General features: G+C 38.3%; 1 protein-coding gene and 1 long non-coding RNA gene across 4 annotated transcripts in view; both read right to left on the bottom strand.

The window, feature by feature from the left end:
• LOC127920100 (uncharacterized) overlaps positions 1–24,076 on the bottom strand; it is a gene marked incomplete at its 3' end in the record, with an annotated part of 80,936 nt that overhangs the window by 38,799 nt on the left and 18,061 nt on the right. The window contains exons 5-8 of the mRNA XM_052503908.1: positions 16,950–17,063; positions 16,775–16,865; positions 15,221–15,300; positions 13,370–13,430 (exon numbers count right to left, since the gene is read on the bottom strand). Coding sequence (XP_052359868.1) covers positions 13,370–13,430; positions 15,221–15,300; positions 16,775–16,865; positions 16,950–17,063 — 346 coding nt within the window. The remainder of the gene's footprint in view (positions 1–13,369; positions 13,431–15,220; positions 15,301–16,774; positions 16,866–16,949; positions 17,064–24,076) is intronic.
• Positions 154–9,809, bottom strand: LOC127920104 (uncharacterized). Of its 3 annotated transcripts, XR_008105093.1 has the most exons (5): positions 9,266–9,447; positions 8,389–8,413; positions 6,994–7,068; positions 1,307–1,331; positions 154–745 (listed from the first exon to the last, which is right to left on the bottom strand). It is a non-coding gene; the product is annotated as an uncharacterized LOC127920104 (long non-coding RNA). The 3 variants fall into 3 exon arrangements; XR_008105094.1 differs by lacking the exons at positions 6,994–7,068; positions 8,389–8,413; positions 9,266–9,447 and adding exons at positions 7,094–7,143; positions 9,742–9,809 and having other exon boundaries at positions 1,307–1,381; XR_008105092.1 differs by lacking the exons at positions 8,389–8,413; positions 9,266–9,447 and adding an exon at positions 7,765–7,873 and having other exon boundaries at positions 154–770; positions 1,307–1,381; positions 6,919–7,018.

Consider the following 24,076-nt stretch of genomic DNA (forward strand, 5'->3'; position numbering starts at 1 on the left):
ACTGGTACTGGAAACCTGATGTATTGAACTGAACTGGTCTGAAACCTGATGTATTGAACTGGTATGAAACCTGATGTATTGAACTGGTATGAAACCTGATGTATTGAACTGGTATGAAACCTGTTGTATTGAACTGGTATGAAACCTGTTGTATTGAACTGGTATGAAACCTGTTGTATTGAACTGGTATGAAACCTGTTGTATTGAACTGGTATGAAACCTGTTGTATTGAACTGGTATGAAACCTGATGTATTGAACTGGTATGAAACCTGATGTATTGAACTGGTATGAAACCTGTTGTATTGAACTGGTATGAAACCTGATGTATTGAACTGGTATGAAACCTGTTGTATTGAACTGGTATGAAACCTGATGTATTGAACTGGTATGAAACCTGATGTATTGAACTGGTATGAAACCTGTTGTATTGAACTGGTATGAAACCTGATGTATTGAACTGGTATGAAACCTGATGTATTGAACTGGTATGAAACCTGATGTATTGAACTGGTATGAAACCTGTTGTACTGAACTGGTATGAAACCTGTTGTATTGAACTGGTATGAAACCTGTTGTATTGAACTGGTATGAAACCTGATGTATTGAACTGGTAAGAAACCTGATGTATTGAACTGGTATGAAACCTGTTGTATTGAACTGGTAAGAAACCTGTTGTATTGAACTGGTATGAAACCTGATGTATTGAACTGGTATGAAACCTGATGTATTGAACTGGTATGAAACCTGATGTATTGAACTGGTATGAAACCTGATGTATTGAACTGGTATGAAACCTGTTGTATTGAACTGGTATGAAACCTGTTGTATTGAACTGGTATGAAACCTGATGTATTGAACTGGTATGAAACCTGATGTATTGAACTGGTATGAAACCTGATGTATTGAACTGGTATGAAACCTGTTGTATTGAACTGGTATGAAACCTGTTGTAAACCTGTTGTATTGAACTGGTATGAAACCTGTTGTATTGAACTGGTATGAAACCTGTTGTATTGAACTGGTATGAAACCTGTTGTATTGAACTGGTATGAAACCTGTTGTATTGAACTGGTATGAAACCTGTTGTATTGAACTGGTATGAAACCTGTTGTATTGAACTGGTATGAAACCTGTTGTATTGAACTGGTATGAAACCTGTTGTATTGAACTGGTATGAAACCTGTTGTATTGAACTGGTATGAAACCTGTTGTATTGAACTGGTATGAAACCTGATGTATTGAACTGGTATGAAACCTGATGTATTGAACTGGTATGAAACCTGTTGTATTGAACTGGTATGAAACCTGTTGTATTGAACTGGTAAGAAACCTGTTGTATTGAACTGGTATGAAACCTGTTGTATTGAACTGGTATGAAACCTGATGTATTGAACTGGTATGAAACCTGTTGTATTGAACTGGTATGAAACCTGATGTATTGAACTGGTATGAAACCTGATGTATTGAACTGGTATGAAACCTGATGTATTGAACTGGTATGAAACCTGATGTATTGAACTGGTATGAAACCTGATGTATTGAACTGGTATGAAACCTGATGTATTGAACTGGTATGAAACCTGATGTATTGAACTGGTATGAAACCTGATGTATTGAACTGGTATGAAACCTGTTGTATTGAACTGGTATGAAACCTGTTGTATTGAACTGGTATGAAACCTGTTGTATTGAACTGGTATGAAACCTGTTGTATTGAACTGGTATGAAACCTGTTGTATTGAACTGGTATGAAACCTGTTGTATTGAACTGGTATGAAACCTGTTGTATTGAACTGGTATGAAACCTGATGTATTGAACTGGTATGAAACCTGTTGTATTGAACTGGTAATGAAACCTGTTGTATTGAACTGGTATGAAACCTGATGTATTGAACTGGTATGAAACCTGATGTATTGAACTGGTATGAAACCTGATGTATTGAACTGGTATGAAACCTGTTGTATTGAACTGGTATGAAACCTGTTGTATTGAACTGGTATGAAACCTGATGTATTGAACTGGTATGAAACCTGATGTATTGAACTGGTATGAAACCTGATGTATTGAACTGGTATGAAACCTGATGTATTGAACTGGTATGAAACCTGTTGTATTGAACTGGTATGAAACCTGTTGTATTGAACTGGTATGAAACCTGTTGTATTGAACTGGTATGAAACCTGTTGTATTGAACTGGTATGAAACCTGTTGTATTGAACTGGTATGAAACCTGTTGTATTGAACTGGTATGAAACCTGTTGTATTGAACTGGTATGAAACCTGTTGTATTGAACTGGTATGAAACCTGTTGTATTGAACTGGTATGAAACCTGTTGTATTGAACTGGTATGAAACCTGTTGTATTGAACTGGTATGAAACCTGTTGTATTGAACTGGTATGAAACCTGATGTATTGAACTGGTATGAAACCTGTTGTATTGAACTGGTATGAAACCTGATGTATTGAACTGGTATGAAACCTGATGTATTGAACTGGTATGAAACCTGTTGTATTGAACTGGTATGAAACCTGTTGTATTGAACTGGTATGAAACCTGTTGTATTGAACTGGTATGAAACCTGATGTATTGAACTGGTATGAAACCTGTTGTATTGAACTGGTATGAAACCTGTTGTATTGAACTGGTATGAAACCTGATGTATTGAACTGGTATGAAACCTGATGTATTGAACTGGTATGAAACCTGTTGTATTGAACTGGTATGAAACCTGTTGTATTGAACTGGTATGAAACCTGTTGTATTGAACTGGTATGAAACCTGTTGTATTGAACTGGTATGAAACCTGATGTATTGAACTGGTATGAAACCTGATGTATTGAACTGGTATGAAACCTGTTGTATTGAACTGGTATGAAACCTGTTGTATTGAACTGGTATGAAACCTGTTGTATTGAACTGGTATGAAACCTGTTGTATTGAACTGGTATGAAACCTGTTGTATTGAACTGGTATGAAACCTGTTGTATTGAACTGGTATGAAACCTGTTGTATTGAACTGGTATGAAACCTGATGTATTGAACTGGTATGAAACCTGATGTATTGAACTGGTATGAAACCTGATGTATTGAACTGGTATGAAACCTGATGTATTGAACTGGTATGAAACCTGATGTATTGAACTGGTATGAAACCTGATGTATTGAACTGGTATGAAACCTGATGTATTGAACTGGTATGAAACCTGATGTATTGAACTGGTATGAAACCTGTTGTATTGAACTGGTATGAAACCTGATGTATTGAACTGGTATGAAACCTGATGTATTGAACTGGTATGAAACCTGATGTATTGAACTGGTATGAAACCTGATGTATTGAACTGGTATGAAACCTGTTGTATTGAACTGGTATGAAACCTGTTGTATTGAACTGGTATGAAACCTGTTGTATTGAACTGGTATGAAACCTGTTGTATTGAACTGGTATGAAACCTGATGTATTGAACTGGTATGAAACCTGTTGTATTGAACTGGTATGAAACCTGATGTATTGAACTGGTATGAAACCTGATGTATTGAACTGGTATGAAACCTGATGTATTGAACTGGTATGAAACCTGATGTATTGAACTGGTATGAAACCTGATGTATTGAACTGGTATGAAACCTGATGTATTGAACTGGTATGAAACCTGATGTATTGAACTGGTATGAAACCTGATGTATTGAACTGGTATGAAACCTGTTGTATTGAACTGGTATGAAACCTGTTGTATTGAACTGGTATGAAACCTGATGTATTGAACTGGTATGAAACCTGTTGTATTGAACTGGTATGAAACCTGTTGTATTGAACTGGTATGAAACCTGATGTATTGAACTGTCCTACTGAACTGGTATGAAACCTGATGTATTGAACTGGTATGAAACCTGTTGTATTGAACTGGTATGAAACCTGTTGTATTGAACTGGTATGAAACCTGATGTATTGAACTGGTATGAAACCTGATGTATTGAACTGGTATGAAACCTGTTGTATTGAACTGGTATGAAACCTGTTGTATTGAACTGGTATGAAACCTGTTGTATTGAACTGGTATGAAACCTGTTGTATTGAACTGGTATGAAACCTGTTGTATTGAACTGGTATGAAACCTGATGTATTGAACTGGTATGAAACCTGTTGTATTGAACTGTCCTACTGAACTGGTATGAAACCTGATGTATTGAACTGGTATGAAACCTGATGTATTGAACTGGTATGAAACCTGTTGTATTGAACTGGTATGAAACCTGATGTATTGAACTGGTATGAAACCTGTTGTATTGAACTGGTATGAAACCTGTTGTATTGAACTGGTATGAAACCTGATGTATTGAACTGGTATGAAACCTGTTGTATTGAACTGGTATGAAACCTGATGTATTGAACTGGTATGAAACCTGATGTATTGAACTGGTATGAAACCTGTTGTATTGAACTGGTATGAAACCTGATGTATTGAACTGGTATGAAACCTGTTGTATTGAACTGGTAGAAACCTGTTGTATTGAACTGGTATGAAACCTTGAACTGGTATGAAACCTGTTGTATTGAACTGGTATGAAACCTGTTGTATTGAACTGGTATGAAACCTGATGTATTGAACTGGTATGAAACCTGTTGTATTGAACTGGTATGAAACCTGTTGTATTGAACTGGTATGAAACCTGATGTATTGAACTGGTATGAAACCTGATGTATTGAACTGGTATGAAACCTGATGTATTGAACTGGTATGAAACCTGTTGTATTGAACTGGTATGAAACCTGTTGTATTGAACTGGTATGAAACCTGTATTGAACTGGTATGAAACCTGTTGTATTGAACTGGTATGAAACCTGATGTATTGAACTGGTATGAAACCTGTTGTATTGAACTGGTATGAAACCTGTTGTATTGAACTGGTATGAAACCTGTTGTATTGAACTGGTATGAAACCTGATGTATTGAACTGGTATGAAACCTGTTGTATTGAACTGGTATGAAACCTGTTGTATTGAACTGTCCTACTGAACTGGTATGAAACCTGTTGTATTGAACTGGTATGAAACCTGATGTATTGAACTGGTATGAAACCTGATGTATTGAACTGGTATGAAACCTGTTGTATTGAACTGGTATGAAACCTGATGTATTGAACTGGTATGAAACCTGTTGTATTGAACTGTCCTACTGAACTGGTATGAAACCTGTTGTATTGAACTGGTATGAAACCTGATGTATTGAACTGGTATGAAACCTGTTGTATTGAACTGGTATGAAACCTGTTGTATTGAACTGGTATGAAACCTGTTGTATTGAACTGGTATGAAACCTGTTGTATTGAACTGGTATGAAACCTGTTGTATTGAACTGGTATGAAACCTGTTGTATTGAACTGGTATGAAACCTGTTGTATTGAACTGGTATGAAACCTGATGTATTGAACTGGTATGAAACCTGATGTATTGAACTGGTATGAAACCTGATGTATTGAACTGGTATGAAACCTGTGTATTGAACTGGTATGAAACCTGATGTATTGAACTGGTATATGTATTGAACTGGTATGAAACCTGATGTATTGAACTGGTATGAAACCTGATGTATTGAACTGGTATGAAACCTGTTGTATTGAACTGGTATGAAACCTGTTGTATTGAACTGGTATGAAACCTGATGTATTGAACTGGTATGAAACCTGTTGTATTGAACTGGTATGAAACCTGATGTATTGAACTGGTATGAAACCTGATGTATTGAACTGGTATGAAACCTGTTGTATTGAACTGTCCTATTGAACTGGTATGAAACCTGATGTATTGAACTGGTATGAAACCTGATGTATTGAACTGGTATGAAACCTGTTGTATTGAACTGGTATGAAACCTGTTGTATTGAACTGGTATGAAACCTGTTGTATTGAACTGGTATGAAACCTGATGTATTGAACTGGTATGAAACCTGATGTATTGAACTGGTATGAAACCTGATGTATTGAACTGGTATGAAACCTGTTGTATTGAACTGTCCTACTGAACTGGTATGAAACCTGTTGTATTGAACTGGTATGAAACCTGATGTATTGAACTGGTATGAAACCTGTTGTATTGAACTGGTATGAAACCTGTTGTATTGAACTGGTATGAAACCTGTTGTATTGAACTGGTATGAAACCTGTTGTATTGAACTGGTATGAAACCTGTTGTATTGAACTGGTATGAAACCTGTTGTATTGAACTGGTATGAAACCTGATGTATTGAACTGGTATGAAACCTGATGTATTGAACTGGTATGAAACCTGTTGTATTGAACTGGTATGAAACCTGTTGTATTGAACTGGTATGAAACCTGTTGTATTGAACTGGTATGAAACCTGTTGTATTGAACTGGTATGAAACCTGTTGTATTGAACTGGTATGAAACCTGATGTATTGAACTGGTATGAAACCTGATGTATTGAACTGGTATGAAACCTGTTGTATTGAACTGGTATGAAACCTGTTGTATTGAACTGGTATGAAACCTGATGTATTGAACTGGTATGAAACCTGTTGTATTGAACTGATGTATGAAACCTGATGTATTGAACTGGTATTGAAACCTGTTGTATTGAACTGGTATGAAACCTGTTGTATTGAACTGGTATGAAACCTGTTGTATTGAACTGGTATGAAACCTGTTGTATTGAACTGGTATGAAACCTGATGTATTGAACTGGTATGAAACCTGTTGTATTGAACTGGTATGAAACCTGTTGTATTGAACTGAACTGGTATGAAACCTGATGTATTGAACTGGTATGAAACCTGATGTATTGAACTGGTATGAAACCTGATGTATTGAACTGGTATGAAACCTGTTGTATTGAACTGGTATGAAACCTATTGAACTGGTATGAAACCTGATGTATTGAACTGGTATGAAACCTGTTGTATTGAACTGGTATGAAACCTGTTGTATTGAACTGGTATGAAACCTGATGTATTGAACTGGTATGAAACCTGTTGTATTGAACTGGTAAGAAACCTGTTGTATTGAACTGGTATGAAACCTGATGTATTGAACTGGTATGAAACCTGATGTATTGAACTGGTATGAAACCTGTTGTACTGAACTGGTATGAAACCTGATGTATTGAACTGGTATGAAACCTGATGTACTGAACTGTCCTACTGAACTGGTATGAAACCTGATGTATTGAACTGGTATGAAACCTGTTGTATTGAACTGGTATGAAACCTGTTGTATTGAACTGGTATGAAACCTGTTGTATTGAACTGGTATGAAACCTGATGTATTGAACTGGTATGAAACCTGTTGTATTGAACTGGTATGAAACCTGATGTATTGAACTGGTATGAAACCTGATGTATTGAACTGATGTATTGAAACCTGTTGTATTGAACTGGTATGAAACCTGATGTATTGAACTGGTATGAAACCTGATGTATTGAACTGGTATGAAACCTGATGTATTGAACTGGTATGAAACCTGTTGTATTGAACTGGTATGAAACCTGATGTATTGAACTGGTATGAAACCTGATGTATTGAACTGGTATGAAACCTGATGTATTGAACTGGTATGAAACCTGTGTATTGAACTGGTATGAAACCTGATGTATTGAACTGGTATGAAACCTGTTGTATTGAACTGGTATGAAACCTGTATTGAACTGGTTGAACTGGTATGAAACCTGATGTATTGAACTGGTATGAAACCTGATGTATTGAACTGGTATGAAACCTGATGTATTGAACTGGTATGAAACCTGTTGTATTGAACTGGTATGAAACCTGTTGTATTGAACTGGTATGAAACCTGTTGTATTGAACTGGTATGAAACCTGTTGTATTGAACTGGTATGAAACCTGATGTATTGAACTGGTATGAAACCTGATGTATTGAACTGGTATGAAACCTGATGTATTGAACTGGTATGAAACCTGATGTATTGAATGAAACCTGTTGTATTGAACTGGTATGAAACCTGTTGTATTGAACTGGTATGAAACCTGTTGTATTGAACTGGTATGAAACCTGTTGTATTGAACTGGTATGAAACCTGTTGTATTGAACTGGTATGAAACCTGATGTATTGAACTGGTATGAAACCTGTTGTATTGAACTGGTATTGAACTGGTATGAAACCTGTTGTATTGAACTGGTATGAAACCTGATGTATTGAACTGGTATGAAACCTGTTGTATTGAACTGGTATGAAACCTGTATTGAACTGGTGAAACTGTTGTATTGAACTGGTATGAAACCTGTTGTATTGAACTGGTATGAAACCTGTTGTATTGAACTGGTATGAAACCTGTTGTATTGAACTGGTATGAAACCTGATGTATTGAACTGGTATGAAACCTGTTGTACTGAACTGGTATGAAACCTGTTGTATTGAACTGGTAAGAAACCTGTTGTATTGAACTGGTATGAAACCTGTTGTATTGAACTGGTATGAAACCTGTTGTATTGAACTGGTATGAAACCTGTATTGTATTGAACTGGTATGAAACCTGATGTATTGAACTGGTATGAAACCTGATGTATTGAACTGGTATGAAACCTGTTGTATTGAACTGGTATGAAACCTGTTGTATTGAACTGGTATGAAACCTGATGTATTGAACTGTATTGAACTGGTATGAAACCTGAAATGTATTGAACTGGTATGAAACCTGATGTATTGAACTGGTATGAAACCTGATGTACTGAACTGGTATGAAACCTGTTGTATTGAACTGGTATGAAACCTGATGTATTGAACTGGTATGAAACCTGATGTATTGAACTGGTATGAAACCTGATGTATTGAACTGGTATGAAACCTGATGTATTGAACTGGTATGAAACCTGTTGTATTGAACTGGTATGAAACCTGATGTATTGAACTGGTATGAAACCTGTTGTATTGAACTGGTATGAAACCTGTTGTATTGAACTGGTATGAAACCTGATGTATTGAACTGGTATGAAACCTGTTGTATTGAACTGGTATGAAACCTGATGTATTGAACTGGTATGAAACCTGATGTATTGAACTGGTATGAAACCTGATGTATTGAACTGGTATGAAACCTGTTGTATTGAACTGGTATGAAACCTGATGTATTGAACTGGTATGAAACCTGTTGTATTGAACTGTCCTACTGAACTGGTATGAAACCTGATGTATTGAACTGGTATGAAACCTGATGTATTGAACTGGTATGAAACCTGTTGTATTGAACTGGTATGAAACCTGTTGTATTGAACTGGTATGAAACCTGATGTATTGAACTGGTAAGAAACCTGTTGTATTGAACTGTCCTACTGAACTGGTATGAAACCTGATGTATTGAACTGGTATGAAACCTGATGTATTGAACTGGTATGAAACCTGTTGTATTGAACTGGTATGAAACCTGTTGTATTGAACTGGTATGAAACCTGATGTATTGAACTGGTATGAAACCTGATGTATTGAACTGGTATGAAACCTGATGTATTGAACTGGTATGAAACCTGTTGTATTGAACTGGTATGAAACCTGTTGTATTGAACTGGTATGAAACCTGTTGTATTGAACTGGTATGAAACCTGTTGTATTGAACTGGTATGAAACCTGATGTATTGAACTGGTATGAAACCTGTTGTATTGAACTGGTATGAAACCTGATGTATTGAACTGGTATGAAACCTGTTGTATTGAACTGGTATGAAACCTGATGTATTGAACTGTCCTACTGAACTGGTATGAAACCTGTTGTATTGAACTGGTATGAAACCTGATGTATTGAACTGGTATGAAACCTGTTGTATTGAACTGGTATGAAACCTGATGTATTGAACTGGTATGAAACCTGTTGTATTGAACTGGTATGAAACCTGATGTATTGAACTGGTATGAAACCTGATGTATTGAACTGGTATGAAACCTGATGTATTGAACTGGTATGAAACCTGATGTATTGAACTGGTATGAAACCTGATGTATTGAACTGGTATGAAACCTGTTGTATTGAACTGGTATGAAACCTGTTGTATTGAACTGGTATGAAACCTGATGTATTGAACTGGTATGAAACCTGATGTATTGAACTGGTATGAAACCTGTTGTATTGAACTGGTATGAAACCTGATGTATTGAACTGGTATGAAACCTGATGTATTGAACTGGTATGAAACCTGATGTATTGAACTGGTATGAAACCTGATGTATTGAACTGGTATGAAACCTGTTGTATTGAACTGGTATGAAACCTGATGTATTGAACTGGTATGAAACCTGTTGTATTGAACTGGTATGAAACCTGATGTATTGAACTGGTATGAAACCTGATGTATTGAACTGGTATGAAACCTGATGTATTGAACTGGTATGAAACCTGTTGTATTGAACTGTCCTACTGAACTGGTATGAAACCTGATGTATTGAACTGGTATGAAACCTGATGTATTGAACTGGTATGAAACCTGTTGTATTGAACTGTCCTACTGAACTGGTATGAAACCTGTTGTATTGAACTGGTATGAAACCTGATGTATTGAACTGGTATGAAACCTGATGTATTGAACTGGTATGAAACCTGTTGTATTGAACTGGTATGAAACCTGATGTATTGAACTGGTATGAAACCTGTTGTATTGAACTGGTATGAAACCTGATGTATTGAACTGGTATGAAACCTGTTGTATTGAACTGTCCTACTGAACTGGTATGAAACCTGTTGTATTGAACTGGTATGAAACCTGTTGTATTGAACTGGTATGAAACCTGATGTATTGAACTGGTATGAAACCTGTTGTATTGAACTGGTATGAAACCTGATGTATTGAACTGGTATGAAACCTGTTGTATTGAACTGGTATGAAACCTGTTGTATTGAACTGGTATGAAACCTGATGTATTGAACTGGTATGAAACCTGTTGTATTGAACTGGTATGAAACCTGTTGTATTGAACTGGTATGAAACCTGTTGTATTGAACTGGTATGAAACCTGTTGTATTGAACTGGTATGAAACCTGTTGTATTGAACTGGTATGAAACCTGTTGTATTGAACTGGTATGAAACCTGAAACCTGTATTGAACTGGTATGAAACCTGATGTATTGAACTGGTATGAAACCTGTTGTATTGAACTGGTATGAAACCTGATGTATTGAACTGGTATGAAACCTGTTGTATTGACTGGTATGAAACCTGTTGTATTGAACTGGTATGAAACCTGATGTATTGAACTGGTATGAAACCTGATGTATTGAACTGGTATGAAACCTGTTGTATTGAACTGGTATGAAACCTGTTGTATTGAACTGGTATGAAACCTGTTGTATTGAACTGGTGAAACCTGATGTATTGAACTGGTATGAAACCTGTTGTATTGAACTGGTATGAAACCTGTTGTATTGAACTGGTATGAAACCTGTTGTATTGAACTGGTATGAAACCTGATGTATTGAACTGGTATGAAACCTGATGTATTGAACTGGTATGAAACCTGTTGTATTGAACTGGTATGAAACCTGTTGTATTGAACTGGTATGAAACCTGTTGTATTGAACTGGTATGAAACCTGATGTATTGAACTGGTATGAAACCTGATGTATTGAACTGGTATGAAACCTGTTGTATTGAACTGGTATGAAACCTGTTGTATTGAACTGGTATGAAACCTGATGTATATGAAACCTGATGAACTGGTATGAAACCTGAAACCTGTTGTATTGAACTGGTATGAAACCTGTTGTATTGAACTGGTATGAAACCTGATGTATTGAACTGGTATGAAACCTGATGTATTGAACTGTCCTACTGAACTGGTATGAAACCTGTTGTATTGAACTGGTATGAAACCTGTTGTATTGAACTGGTATGAAACCTGTTGTATTGAACTGGTATGAAACCTGATGTATTGAACTGGTATGAAACCTGTTGTATTGAACTGGTATGAAACCTGTTGTATTGAACTGGTATGAAACCTGTTGTATTGAACTGGTATGAAACCTGTTGTATTGAACTGGTATGAAACCTGTTGTATTGAACTGGTATGAAACCTGTTGTATTGAACTGGTATGAAACCTGTTGTATTGAACTGGTATGAAACCTGATGTATTGAACTGGTATGAAACCTGATGTATTGAACTGGTATGAAACCTGATGTATTGAACTGGTATGAAACCTGTTGTATTGAACTGGTATGAAACCTGATGTATTGAACTGGTATGAACCTGTTGTATTGAATTGAACCTGTTGTATTGAACTGGTATGAAACCTGATGTATTGAACTGGTATGAAACCTGTTGTATTGAACTGGTATGAAACCTGAACTGTATTGAACTGGTATGAAACCTGATTTATTGAACTGGTATGAAACCTGATGTATTGAACTGGTATAAGAAACCTGTTGTATTGAACTGGTATGAAACCTTCTGTATTGAACTGGTATGAAACCTGATTTATTGAACTGGTATGAAACCTCAGTATGACCACTAGATGCAGCATTGAACTGGTATGAAACCTGTTGTATAGATGAACTGGTATGAAACCTATGACCACTAGATGGCAGCATTTTGCACTGGGTATCACTTCAACACACCTTCTTCCTGACCACTTTTGGCAGCATTCAGCACTGGGTATCACTATCAACACACCTGTCTTGTATGACCACTAGATGGCAGCATTCAACACTGGGTATCACTATCAACACACCTTCTGTCTCAGTATGACCACTAGATGGCAGCATTCAACACTGGGTATCACTATCAACACACCTTCTGTCTCAGTATGACCACTAGATGGCAGCATTCAGCACTGGGTATCACTATCAACACACCTTCTGTCTCAGTATGACCACTAGATGGCAGCATTCAACACTGGGTATCACTATCAACACACCTTCTGTCTCAGTATGACCACTAGATGGCAGCATTCAACACTGGGTATCACTATCAACACACCTTCTGTCTCAGTATGACCACTAGATGGCAGCATTCAGCACTGGGTATCACTATCAACACACCTTCTGTCTCAGTATGACCACTAGATGGCAGCATTCAGCACTGGGTATCACTATCAACACACCTTCTGTCTCAGTATGACCACTAGATGGCAGCATTCAACACTGGGTATCACCATCAACACACCTTCTGTCTCTCTCTCACACACCAACACACACACGCTTACACAAGGGGTGGCTGTGTGGGGAGTGTTTTTCTACACACACATAACCGTCAGACACTTAGTCACACACCCCTGAGCAGAACACAAGTCAAAGAAGGCATTGTGACTGAGCAGTAAATCTGATTACTATCACATATTTCAGAGATAGACATGTGATTCTCTCTCTCTCTCACACACACACACACACACACACACACCACACACACTCTCTCTTACCTGTGCGTCAGCCTCTATGTTCCCCTCCTGTACCCCCTGCTGTCTGCTGGCCTGAGAGGAGAGAGAGCAAATCTGTCAAATCTATATCCCACACATCTATATCTGTCAGATCTATATCCCACACATCTATATCCCACATGTCAGATCTATGTCCTACACATCTATATCCCACATGTCAGATCTATGTCCCACACATCTATATCCCACATGTCAGATCTATGTCCCACACATCTATATCCCACATGTCAGATCTATGTCCTACACATCTATATCCCACATGTCAGATCTATGTCCTACACATCTATATCTGTCAGATCTATGTCCCACACATCTATATCCCACATGTCAGATCTATGTCCTACACATCTACAGTACCAGGCAAAGGTTTGGACACACCTTCTCATTCAAAGTGTTAAACAAATCAAATTATATTTAAGATTTGAGATTCTTCTTCCACCCTTTGCCTTCATGACAGCTTTGCACACTCTTGACATTCTCTCAACCAGCTTCATGAGGTAGTCACCTGGAATGCATTTTAATTAACAGGTGTGCCTTCTTAAAAGTTCATTTGTGGACATCCTTTCCTTTTTAATGTGTTTGAGCCAATCAGTTGTGTTGTGACAAGGTAGGGGTGGTATACAGAAGATAGCTCTATTTGGTAAAAGACCAAGTCCATATTATGGCAAGAACAGCTCAAATAAGCAAAGAGAAATGACAGTCCATCATTACTTTAAGACATGAAGTCAGTCAATCGGGAACATTTCAAGAACTTCGAAAGTTTCAAGTGCTGTGATGAAACTGGCTCTCATGAGGACCTCCACAGGAAAGGAAGACCCAGAGTTACCTCTGCTGCAGAGGATGAGTTCATTAGTTACCAGCCTCAGATTGCAGCCCAAATAAATGCTTCACAGAGTTCAAGTAACAGACACATCTCAACATCAACTGTTCAGAGGAGACTGTGTGAATCAGGCCTTCATGGTTGAATTGCAGCAAAGAAACCACTACTGAAGCACACCAATAAGAAGAAGAGACTTGATTGGGCCAAGAAACACAAGCAGTGGACATTAGACCGGTGGAAGTCTGTCCTTTGGTCTGAGGAGTTCAAATTTGAGATTTTTGGATCCAAGCGCTTTTTGAGAGGCAGAGTAGGTGAACGGATTATCTCCATGGTTCCCATCGTGAAGCATGGAGGAGGAGGTGTGATGGTGTGTGGTTCCCACCGTGAAGCATGGAGGAGGAGGTGTGGGGGTGCTTTGCTGGTGACACGGTCTTTGATTTATTTAGAATTCAAGGGACTCTTAACCAGCATGGCTACCGAAGCATTCTGCAGCAATACGCCATCCCATCTGGTTTGCGCTTAGTGGGACTATCATTTGTTTTTCAACAGGACAATGACACAAAACACACCTCCAGGCTGTGCAAGGTCTATATTACCAGGAAGGAGAATTATGGAGATTGAGATGGTTTGGGAGGAATTGGACCGCAGTGTGAAGAAAAAGCAGCCAAGTGTTCAGCATATGTGGGAACTCCTTCAAGACTGTTGGAAAAGCATTCCAGGTGAAGCTGGTTGAGAGAATGCCAAGAGTGTGAAAAGCTGTCATCAAGGCAAAGGGGTGAAGAATCTCAAATATATTTATTTGTTTAGTTTTAAGTTACTACATGATTCCATGTGTTATTTCATAGTGTTGATGTCTTCACTATTATTCTACAATGTAGAAAACAGTAAAACATAAATAAAAACCCTGGAATGAGTAGGTGTCCAAACTGTTGGCTCGTACAGATCTATGTCCCACACATCTATATATACCAGATCTATGTTCCCCTGACCTCTGACCCCTCACCTGTAGCAGGATGACCAGCAGTCTCCTGAAGTGACCGGACGTGTCTCCTGTTACATCCTCCTCTAGGTCTGCATCAAACTCTGGAACACGAACACAATTCGTGAGTCGGTGTGTGTGTGTGTGTGTGTGTGACAAAACAGAGATGCTTGTTCTAGGTCCCAAGAAACAAAGAGATCTTCTGTTGAATCTGACAATTAATCTTAATGGTTGTACAGTCGTCTCAAATAAAACTGTGAAGGACCTCGGCGTTACTCTGGACCCTGATCTCTCTTTTGAAGAACATATCAAGACCATTTCGAGGACAGCTTTTTTCCATCTACGTAATATTGCAAAAATCAGAAACTTTCTGTCCAAAAATGATGCAGAAAAATTAATCCATGCTTTTGTCACTTCTAGGTTAGACTACTGCAATGCTCTACTTTCCGGCTACCCAGATAAAGCACTAAATAAACTTCAGTTAGTGCTAAATACGGCTGCTAGAATCCTGACTAGAACCAAAAAATTTGATCATATTACTCCAGTGCTAGCCTCTCTACACTGGCTTCCTGTCAAAGCAAGGGCTGATTTCAAGGTTTTACTGCTAACCTACAAAGCATTACATGGGCTTGCTCCTACCTATCTCTCTGATTTGGTCCTGCCATACATACCTACACGTAAGCTACGGTCACAAGACGCAGGCCTCCTAATTGTCCCTAGAATTTCTAAGCAAACAGCTGGAGGCAGGGCTTTCTCCTATAGAGCTCCATTTTTATGGAACGGTCTGCCTACCCATGTCAGAGATCTTTGTGGGCAAACTTGTCAGGTCTCAACCTTTAAGTCTTTACTGAAGACTCATCTCTTCAGTGGGTCATATGATTGAGTGTAGTCTGGCCCAGGAGTGGGAAGGTGAACGGAAAGGCTCTGGAGCAACAACCGCCCTTGCTGTCTCTGCCTGGCTGTGTGAATCGGTTCCCTCTTTCCACTGGGATTCTCTGCCTCTAACCCTTTTACAGGGGCTGAGTCACTGGTTTACTGGGGCTCTTTCATACCATCTCATGCCGTCCCTGCAGGGGTTGATTCACCGTTGTGGTCATCCTGCCATGGGTTATAATCTCCACCCGGCACAGCCAGAAGAGGACTGGCCACCCCACATAGCCTGGTTCCTCTCTAGGTTTCTTCCTAGGTTTTGGCCTTTCTAGGGAGTTTTTCCTAGCCACCGTGCTTCTACACCTGCATTGCTTGCTGTTTGGGGTTTTAGGCTGGGTTTCTGTACAGCACATTGAGATATCAGCTGATGTACAAAGGGCTATATAAATAAATTTGATTTGATTTTGATTTGTGTGTGTTACCCTGGCGGTAGGCAGCAGTGTGTGTGTGTGTGTGTGTGTGTGTGTGTGTGTGTGTGTGTGTGTGTGTGTGTGTGTGTGTGTGTGTGTGTGTTACCCTGGCGGTGTGTGTGTGTGTGTGTGTGTGTGTGTGTGTGTGTGTGTGTGTGTGTGTGTGTGTGTGTGTGTGTGTGTGTGTGTGTGTGTGTGTGTGTGTGTGTGTGTGTGTGTGTGTGTGTGTGTGTGTTACCCTGGCGGTAGGCAGCAGTGATGTCCTTAATCTGCTGGGCCGTTCTAGAAGACAGGATCTCAATCAGCACCTTCTCATCGGTCCCCGCCCCCTACACCGTGACATCAACACACAGTCACTATGACATCACACCGTCACGCACAGGATATGACATCACTAGTCCTGGGTCAAATACCTTGATGGCGTTCCGTAGTGATGTCACATCGTAGAGGATGGGCGGAGTCATTAGAGCCACTACCAGAGTCTCAAACTTTCCACCCAGTTCACCCTGCAGATCACCTACCAGGTCCTGGAGAGAGGAGGGAGGGATGGAGGGAGGGAGGGAGAGAGGAGGGAGGGATGGAGGGAGGGAGAGAGGGAGGGGGGGAGAGAGAGACAGAGAGAGAGACAGAGAGAGAGAGAGAGAGATGGGAGAGACAGAGAGAGAGAGAGAGAGAGAGAGAGAGACAGAGACAGAGACAGAGGGAGAGAGAGAGAGAGAGAGAGATGGGAGGAGAGGAGAGGAGAGGAGAGAGAGAGAGAGAGAGAGAGAGAGAGAGAGAGAGAGAGAGAGAGAGGGAGAGAGAGAGAGAGAGAGAGAGGTAGAGGGAGGATTGTGTTAAGGTTGTATTGTGGTTGTAGATTACATTAGATGAGTTTATTGTTCATATGCACAGGGTCACAGATGTCATTACCGGGTATTGTGGTTGTGTTGTGGTTGTATTGTGGTTGTGTTTGCATTGTGGTTGTGGTTATATTGTGGTTGTGGTTATATTGTGGTTATATTGTGGTTGTGGTTATATTGTGGTTGTGGTTGTATTGTGGTTGTATGATGGTTTATGTGGTTGTGGTTGATGATGGTTGTGGTTGTCTTGTGGTTGTATTGTGGTTATATTGTGGTTGTCTTGTGGTTATATTGTGGTTGTATTGTGGTTATATTGTGGTTGTATTGTGGTTGTATTGTGGTTGTGTTTGCATTGTGGTTGTGGTTGTATTGTGGTTATATTGTGGTTGTGGTTATATTGTGGTTGTGGTTATATTGTGTTTGTGGTTATATTGTGGTTGTATTGTGGTTGTATTGTGGTTGTGGTTATATTGTGGTTGTACTTGTATTGTGGTTGTATTGTGGTTGTGCTGTGGTTGAATTGTGGTTGTGTTTGCATTGTGGTTGTGGTTGTATTGTGGTTGTATTGTGGTTGTGGTTATATTGTGGTTGTGGTTGTATTGTGGTTGTGTTTGCATTGTGGTTGTATTGTGGTTGTGGTTGTATTGTGGTTATATTGTGGTTGTGGTTATATTGTGGTTATATTGTGGTTGTGGTTGTGGTTGTGGTTGTATTGTGGTTGCATTGTGGTTGTATTGTGGTTGTGGTTGTATTGTGGTTATATTGTTGGTTGTGGTTGTATTGTGGTTGCATTGTGGTTGTATTGTGGTTGTAGTTGTATTGTGGTTGTGGTTGTGGTTGTGGTTTGTGGTTGTGGTTTGTGGTTGTATTGTGGTTGTAGTTGTATTGTGGTTATATTGTGGTTGTGGTTATATTGTGGTTATATTGTGGTTGTGGTTGTATTGTGGTTGTATTGTGGTTGTATTGTGGTTGTATTGTGGTTATATTGTGGTTGTGGTTGTATTGTGGTTGTATTGTGGTTGTGGTTGTATTGTGGTTATATTGTGGTTGTATTGTGGTTGTGGTTGTATTGTGGTTATATTGTGGTTGTGGTTATATTGTGGTTATATTGTGGTTGTGGTTGTATTGTGGTTGTATTGTGGTTGTGGTTGTATTGTGGTTATATTGTGGTTGTGGTTGTATTGTGGTTATATTGTGGTTGTATTGTGGTTGTATTGTGGTTGTGGTTGTATTGTGGTTATATTGTGGTTGTGGTTGTATTGTGGTTATATTGTGGTTGTGGTTGTATTGTGGTTGTATTGTGGTTGTGGTTGTATTGTGGTTGTATTGTGGTTGTGGTTGTGGTTATGGTTGTGGTTGTGGTTATATTGTGGTTATATTGTGGTTGTGGTTATATTGTGGTTATATTGTGGTTGTGGTTTGTATTGTGGTTGTATTGTGGTTGTGGTTATATTGTGGTTGTGGTTGTATTGTGGTTGTATTGTGGTTGTGGTTGTATTGTGGTTGTATTGTGGTTGTGGTTATATTGTGGTTGTATTGTGGTTGTATTGTGGTTGTGGTTGTATTGTGGTTGTATTGTGGTTGTGGTTATATTGTGGTTGTGGTTGTGGTTATTGTGGTTATATTGTGGTTGTGGTTGTATTGTGGTTGTATTGTGGTTGTGGTTATATTGTGGTTGTGGTTGTGGTTGTGGTTGTGGTTATATTGTGGTTGTGGTTGTATTGTGGTTATATTGTGGTTGTGGGTATTGTGTTTTTATATTGTGGTTGTGGTTGTATTGTGGTTGTATTGTGGTTGTATTGTGGTTGGTTGTATATTGTGGTTGTGGTTGTATTGTGGTTATATTGTGGTTGTGGTTGTATATTGTGGTTGTGGTTGTATTGTGGTTATATTGTGGTTGTGGTTGTATTGTGGTTGTATTGTGGTTGTGGTTGTATTGTGGTTATATTGTGGTTGTGGTTATATTGTGGTTGTGGTTGTATTGTGGTTGTGGTTGTATTGTTGGTTGTGGTTGTATTGTGGTGGTTGTGGTTGTATTGTGGTTATATTGTGGTTGTGGTTGTATTGTGGTTGTGGTTGTGGTTGTATTGTGGTTGTGGGTTGTGGTTGTATTGTGGTTGTGGTTGTGGTTGTATTGTGGTTGTGGTTGTATTGTGGTTATATTGTGGTTATATTGTGGTTGTGGTTATATTGTGGTTGTGGTTGTATTGTGGTTGTATTGTGGTTGTATTGTGGTTATATTGTGGTTATATTGTGGTTGTGGTTGTGGTTGTGGTTGTATTGTGTTGTGGTTGTGGTTGTATTGTGGTTATATTGTGGTTGTGGTTGTATTGTGGTTGTGGTTGTATTGTGGTTGTATTGTGGTTATATTGTGGTTGTGGTTGTATTGTGGTTGTGGTTGTATTGTGTTGTGGTTGTGGTTGTATTGTGGTTATATTGTGGTTGTGGTTGTATTGTGGTTGTGTTTGCATTGTGGTTGTGGTTGTATTGTGGTTATATTGTGGTTGTATTGTGGTTGTATTGTGGTTATATTGTGGTTGTGGTTATATTGTGGTTGTGGTTGTATTGTGGTTGTATTGTGGTTGTATTGTGTTGTGGTTGTGGTTGTATTGTGGTTATATTGTGGTTGTGGTTGTATTGTGGTTGTGGTTGTATTGTGTTGTGGTTGTGGTTGTATTGTGGTTATATTGTGGTTGTGGTTGTATTGTGGTTGTGTTTGTATTGTGGTTGTGGTTGTATTGTGGTTATATTGTGGTTGTATTGTGGTTGTATTGTGGTTATATTGTGGTTGTGGTTGTGGTTGTGGTTGTATTGTGGTTGTGGTTGTATTGTGGTTATATTGTGGTGTGGTTATTGTGGTTGTGTTTATTGTGGTTGTGGTTGTATTGTGGTTGTATTGTGGTTGTGGTTGTGGTTGTGGTTGTATTGTGGTTGTGGTTGTGGTTGTGGTTGTATTGTGGTTGTGGTTGTATTGTGGTTATATTGTGGTTGTGGTTGTGGTTGTATTGTGGTTGTATTGTGGTTATATTGTGGTTGTGATTATATTGTGGTTGTATTGTGGTTGTATTGTGGTTGTGGTTGTATTGTGGTTATATTGTGGTTGTGGTTGTATTGTGGTTATATTGTGGTTGTGGTTGTATTGTGGTTGTATTGTGGTTGTGGTTGTATTGTGGTTGTATTGTGGTTGTGGTTGTATTGTGGTTATATTGTGGTTGTGGTTGTATTGTGGTTGTATTGTGGTTGTGGTTGTATTGTGGTTGTATTGTGGTTGTGTTGTATTGTGGTTATATTGTGGTTGTGGTTGTATTGTGGTTATATTGTGGTTGTGGTTATATTGTGGTTATATTGTGGTTGTGGTTGTATTGTGGTTATATTGTGGTTGTGGTTATATTGTGGTTGTGGTTGTATTGTGGTTATATTGTGGTTGTGGTTGTATTGTGGTTGTATTGTGGTTGTATTGTGGTTGTGGTTGTATTGTGGTTATATTGTGGTTGTGGTTGTATTGTGGTTATATTGTGGTTGTGGTTGTATTGTGGTTGTGGTTGTATTGTGGTTATATTGTGGTTGTGGTTGTATTGTGGTTATATTGTGGTTGTGGTTATATTGTGGTTGTGGTTGTATTGTGGTTGTGGTTGTATTGTGGTTTATTGTGGTTATATTGTGGTTGTGGTTGTTGTGGTTATATTGTGGTTGTGGTTGTATTGTGGTTATATTGTGGTTGTGGTTGTATTGTGGTTATATTGTGGTTGTGGTTGTATTGTGGTTGTATTGGTTATATTGTGGTTGTATTGTGGTTATATTGTGGTTGTGGTTGTATTGTGGTTGTGGTTGTGGTTGTATTGTGGTTGTGGTTGTATTGTGGTTATATTGTGGTTGTGGTTGTATTGTGGTTGTATTGTGGTTGTGGTTGTATTGTGGTTATATTGTGGTTGTGGTTGTATTGTGGTTGTATTGTGTTGTGGTTATATTGTGGTTGTATTGTGTTGTTGTGGTTGTATTGTGGTTATATTGTGGTTGTGGTTGTATTGTGGTTATATTGTGGTTGTGGTTATATTGTGGTTGTGGTTATATTGTGGTTGTGGTTGTATTGTGGTTATATTGTGGTTGTATTGTGGTTGTATTGTGGTTATATTGTGGTTGTGGTTGTATTGTGGTTATATTGTGGTTGTGGTTGTATTGTGGTTATATTGTGGTTGTGGTTGTATTGTGGTTATATTGTGGTTGTGGTTGTATTGTGGTTATATTGTGGTTGTGGTTATATTGTGGTTGTGGTTATATTGTGGTTGTGGTTGTATTGTGGTTATATTGTGGTTGTGGTTGTATTGTGGTTATATTGTGGTTGTGGTTATATTGTGGTTGTGGTTATATTGTGGTTGTGGTTATATTGTGGTTATATTGTAGTTGTGGTTATATTGTGGTTGTGGTTATATTGTAGTTGTGGTTGTATTGTGGTTATATTGTGGTTGTGGTTGTATTGTGGTTATGGTTATGGTTGTGGTTGTGGTTATATTGTGGTTGTGGTTGTATTATGTTTGCATTGTGGTTGTGGTTGTATTGTGGTTATATTGTGGTTGTGGTTATATTGTGGTTGTGGTTATATTGTGGTTGTGGTTGTATTGTGGTTGTGTTTGCATTGTGGTTGTGGTTGTATTGTGGTTATATTGTGGTTGTGGTTGTATTGTGGTTGTGGTTGTATTGTGGTTATATTGTGGTTGTGGTTGTATTGTGGTTATATTGTGGTTGTATTGTGGTTGTGGTTGTATTGTGGTTGTATTGTGGTTGTGGTTGTATTGTGGTTATATTGTGGTTGTGGTTATATTGTGGTTGTGGTTGTATTGTGGTTGTATTGTGGTTATATTGTGGTTGTGGTTATATTGTGGTTGTGGTTGTATTGTGGTTATATTGTGGTTGTGGTTGTATTGTGGTTATATTGTGGTTGTGGTTGTATTGTGGTTATATTGTGGTTGTGGTTGTATTGTGGTTATATTGTGGTTGTGGTTATATTGTGGTTGTGGTTATATTGTGGTTGTGGTTGTATTGTGGTTGTATTGTGGTTGTGGTTGTATTGTGGTTATATTGTGGTTGTGGTTATATTGTGGTTGTGGTTATATTGTGGTTATATTGTGGTTGTGGTTATATTGTGGTTATATTGTGGTTGTGGTTGTATTGTGGTTATATTGTGGTTGTGGTTATATTGTGGTTATATTGTGGTTGTGGTTGTATTGTGGTTATATTGTGGTTGTGGTTGTATTGTGGTTGTATTGTGGTTGTGGTTGTATTGTGGTTATATTGTGGTTGTGGTTATATTGTGGTTATATTGTGGTTGTGGTTGTATTGTGGTTATATTGTGGTTGTGGTTATATTGTGGTTGTGGTTGTATTGTGGTTATATTGTGGTTGTGGTTATATTGTGGTTGTGGTTGTATTGTGGTTATATTGTGGTTGTGGTTATATTGTGGTTGTGGTTATATTGTGGTTATATTGTGGTTGTGGTTATATTGTGGTTGTGGTTGTATTGTGGTTATATTGTGGTTGTGGTTGTATTGTGGTTATATTGTGGTTGTGGTTGTATTGTGGTTATATTGTGGTTGTGGTTATATTGTGGTTATATTGTGGTTGTGGTTGTATTGTGGTTATATTGTGGTATGTGGTTGTATTGTGGTTATATTGTGGTTATATTGTGGTTGTGGTTGTATTGTGGTTATATTGTGGTTGTGGTTGTGGTTGTGGTTATATTGTGGGTTGTGGTTATATTGTGGTTGTGGTTATATTGTGGTTGTGGTTGTGGTTGTGGTTATATTGTGGTTATATTGTGGTTATATTGTGGTTATATTGTGGTTGTGGTTGTATTGTGGTTATATTGTGGTTGTATTGTGGTTATATTGTGGTTGTGGTTGTATTGTGGTTATATTGTGGTTGTGGTTGTATTGTGGTTATATTGTGGTTGTATTGTGGTTATATTGTGGTTGTGGTTGTATTGTGGTTATTGTGGTTGTGGTTGTATTGTGGTTGTGGTTGTATTGTGGTTGTGGTTGTATTGTGGTTGTGGTTGTATTATGGTTATATTGTGGTTGTGGTTATATTGTGGTTGTGGTTGTATTGTGGTTGTGTTTGTATTGTGGTTGTATTGTGGTTATATTGTGGTTGTGGTTGTATTGTGGTTGTGGTTGTATTGTGGTTATATTGTGGTTGTGGTTGTATTGTGGTTATATTGTGGTTGTGGTTGTATTGTGGTTATATTGTGGTTGTGGTTGTATTGTGGTTGTGGTTGTATTGTGGTTGTGGTTATATTGTGGTTGTGGTTGTGGTTGTGGTTGTGGTTATATTGTGGTTGTGGTTGTATTATGGTTATATTGTGGTTGTGGTTATATTGTGGTTGTGGTTATATTGTGGTTGTGGTTGTATTGTGGTTGTATTGTGGTTGTGGTTGTATTGTGGTTATATTGTGGTTGTGGTTATATTGTGGTTGTGGTTATATTGTGGTTATATTGTGGTTGTATTGTGGTTTTATATTGTGGTTGTGGTTGTATTGTGGTTATATTGTGGTTGTGGTTGTATTGTGGTTATATTGTGGTTGTGGTTGTATTGTGGTTGTATTGTGGTTGTGGTTGTATTGTGGTTGTATTGTGGTTGTGGTTATATTGTGGTTGTGGTTGTATTGTGGTTATATTGTGGTTGTGGTTGTATTGTGGTTGTATT

Source organism: Oncorhynchus keta, unplaced genomic scaffold (assembly GCF_023373465.1).
Source record: "Oncorhynchus keta strain PuntledgeMale-10-30-2019 unplaced genomic scaffold, Oket_V2 Un_contig_18378_pilon_pilon, whole genome shotgun sequence".
In the NCBI taxonomy this organism is placed as follows: Eukaryota; Metazoa; Chordata; class Actinopteri; order Salmoniformes; family Salmonidae; genus Oncorhynchus; species Oncorhynchus keta.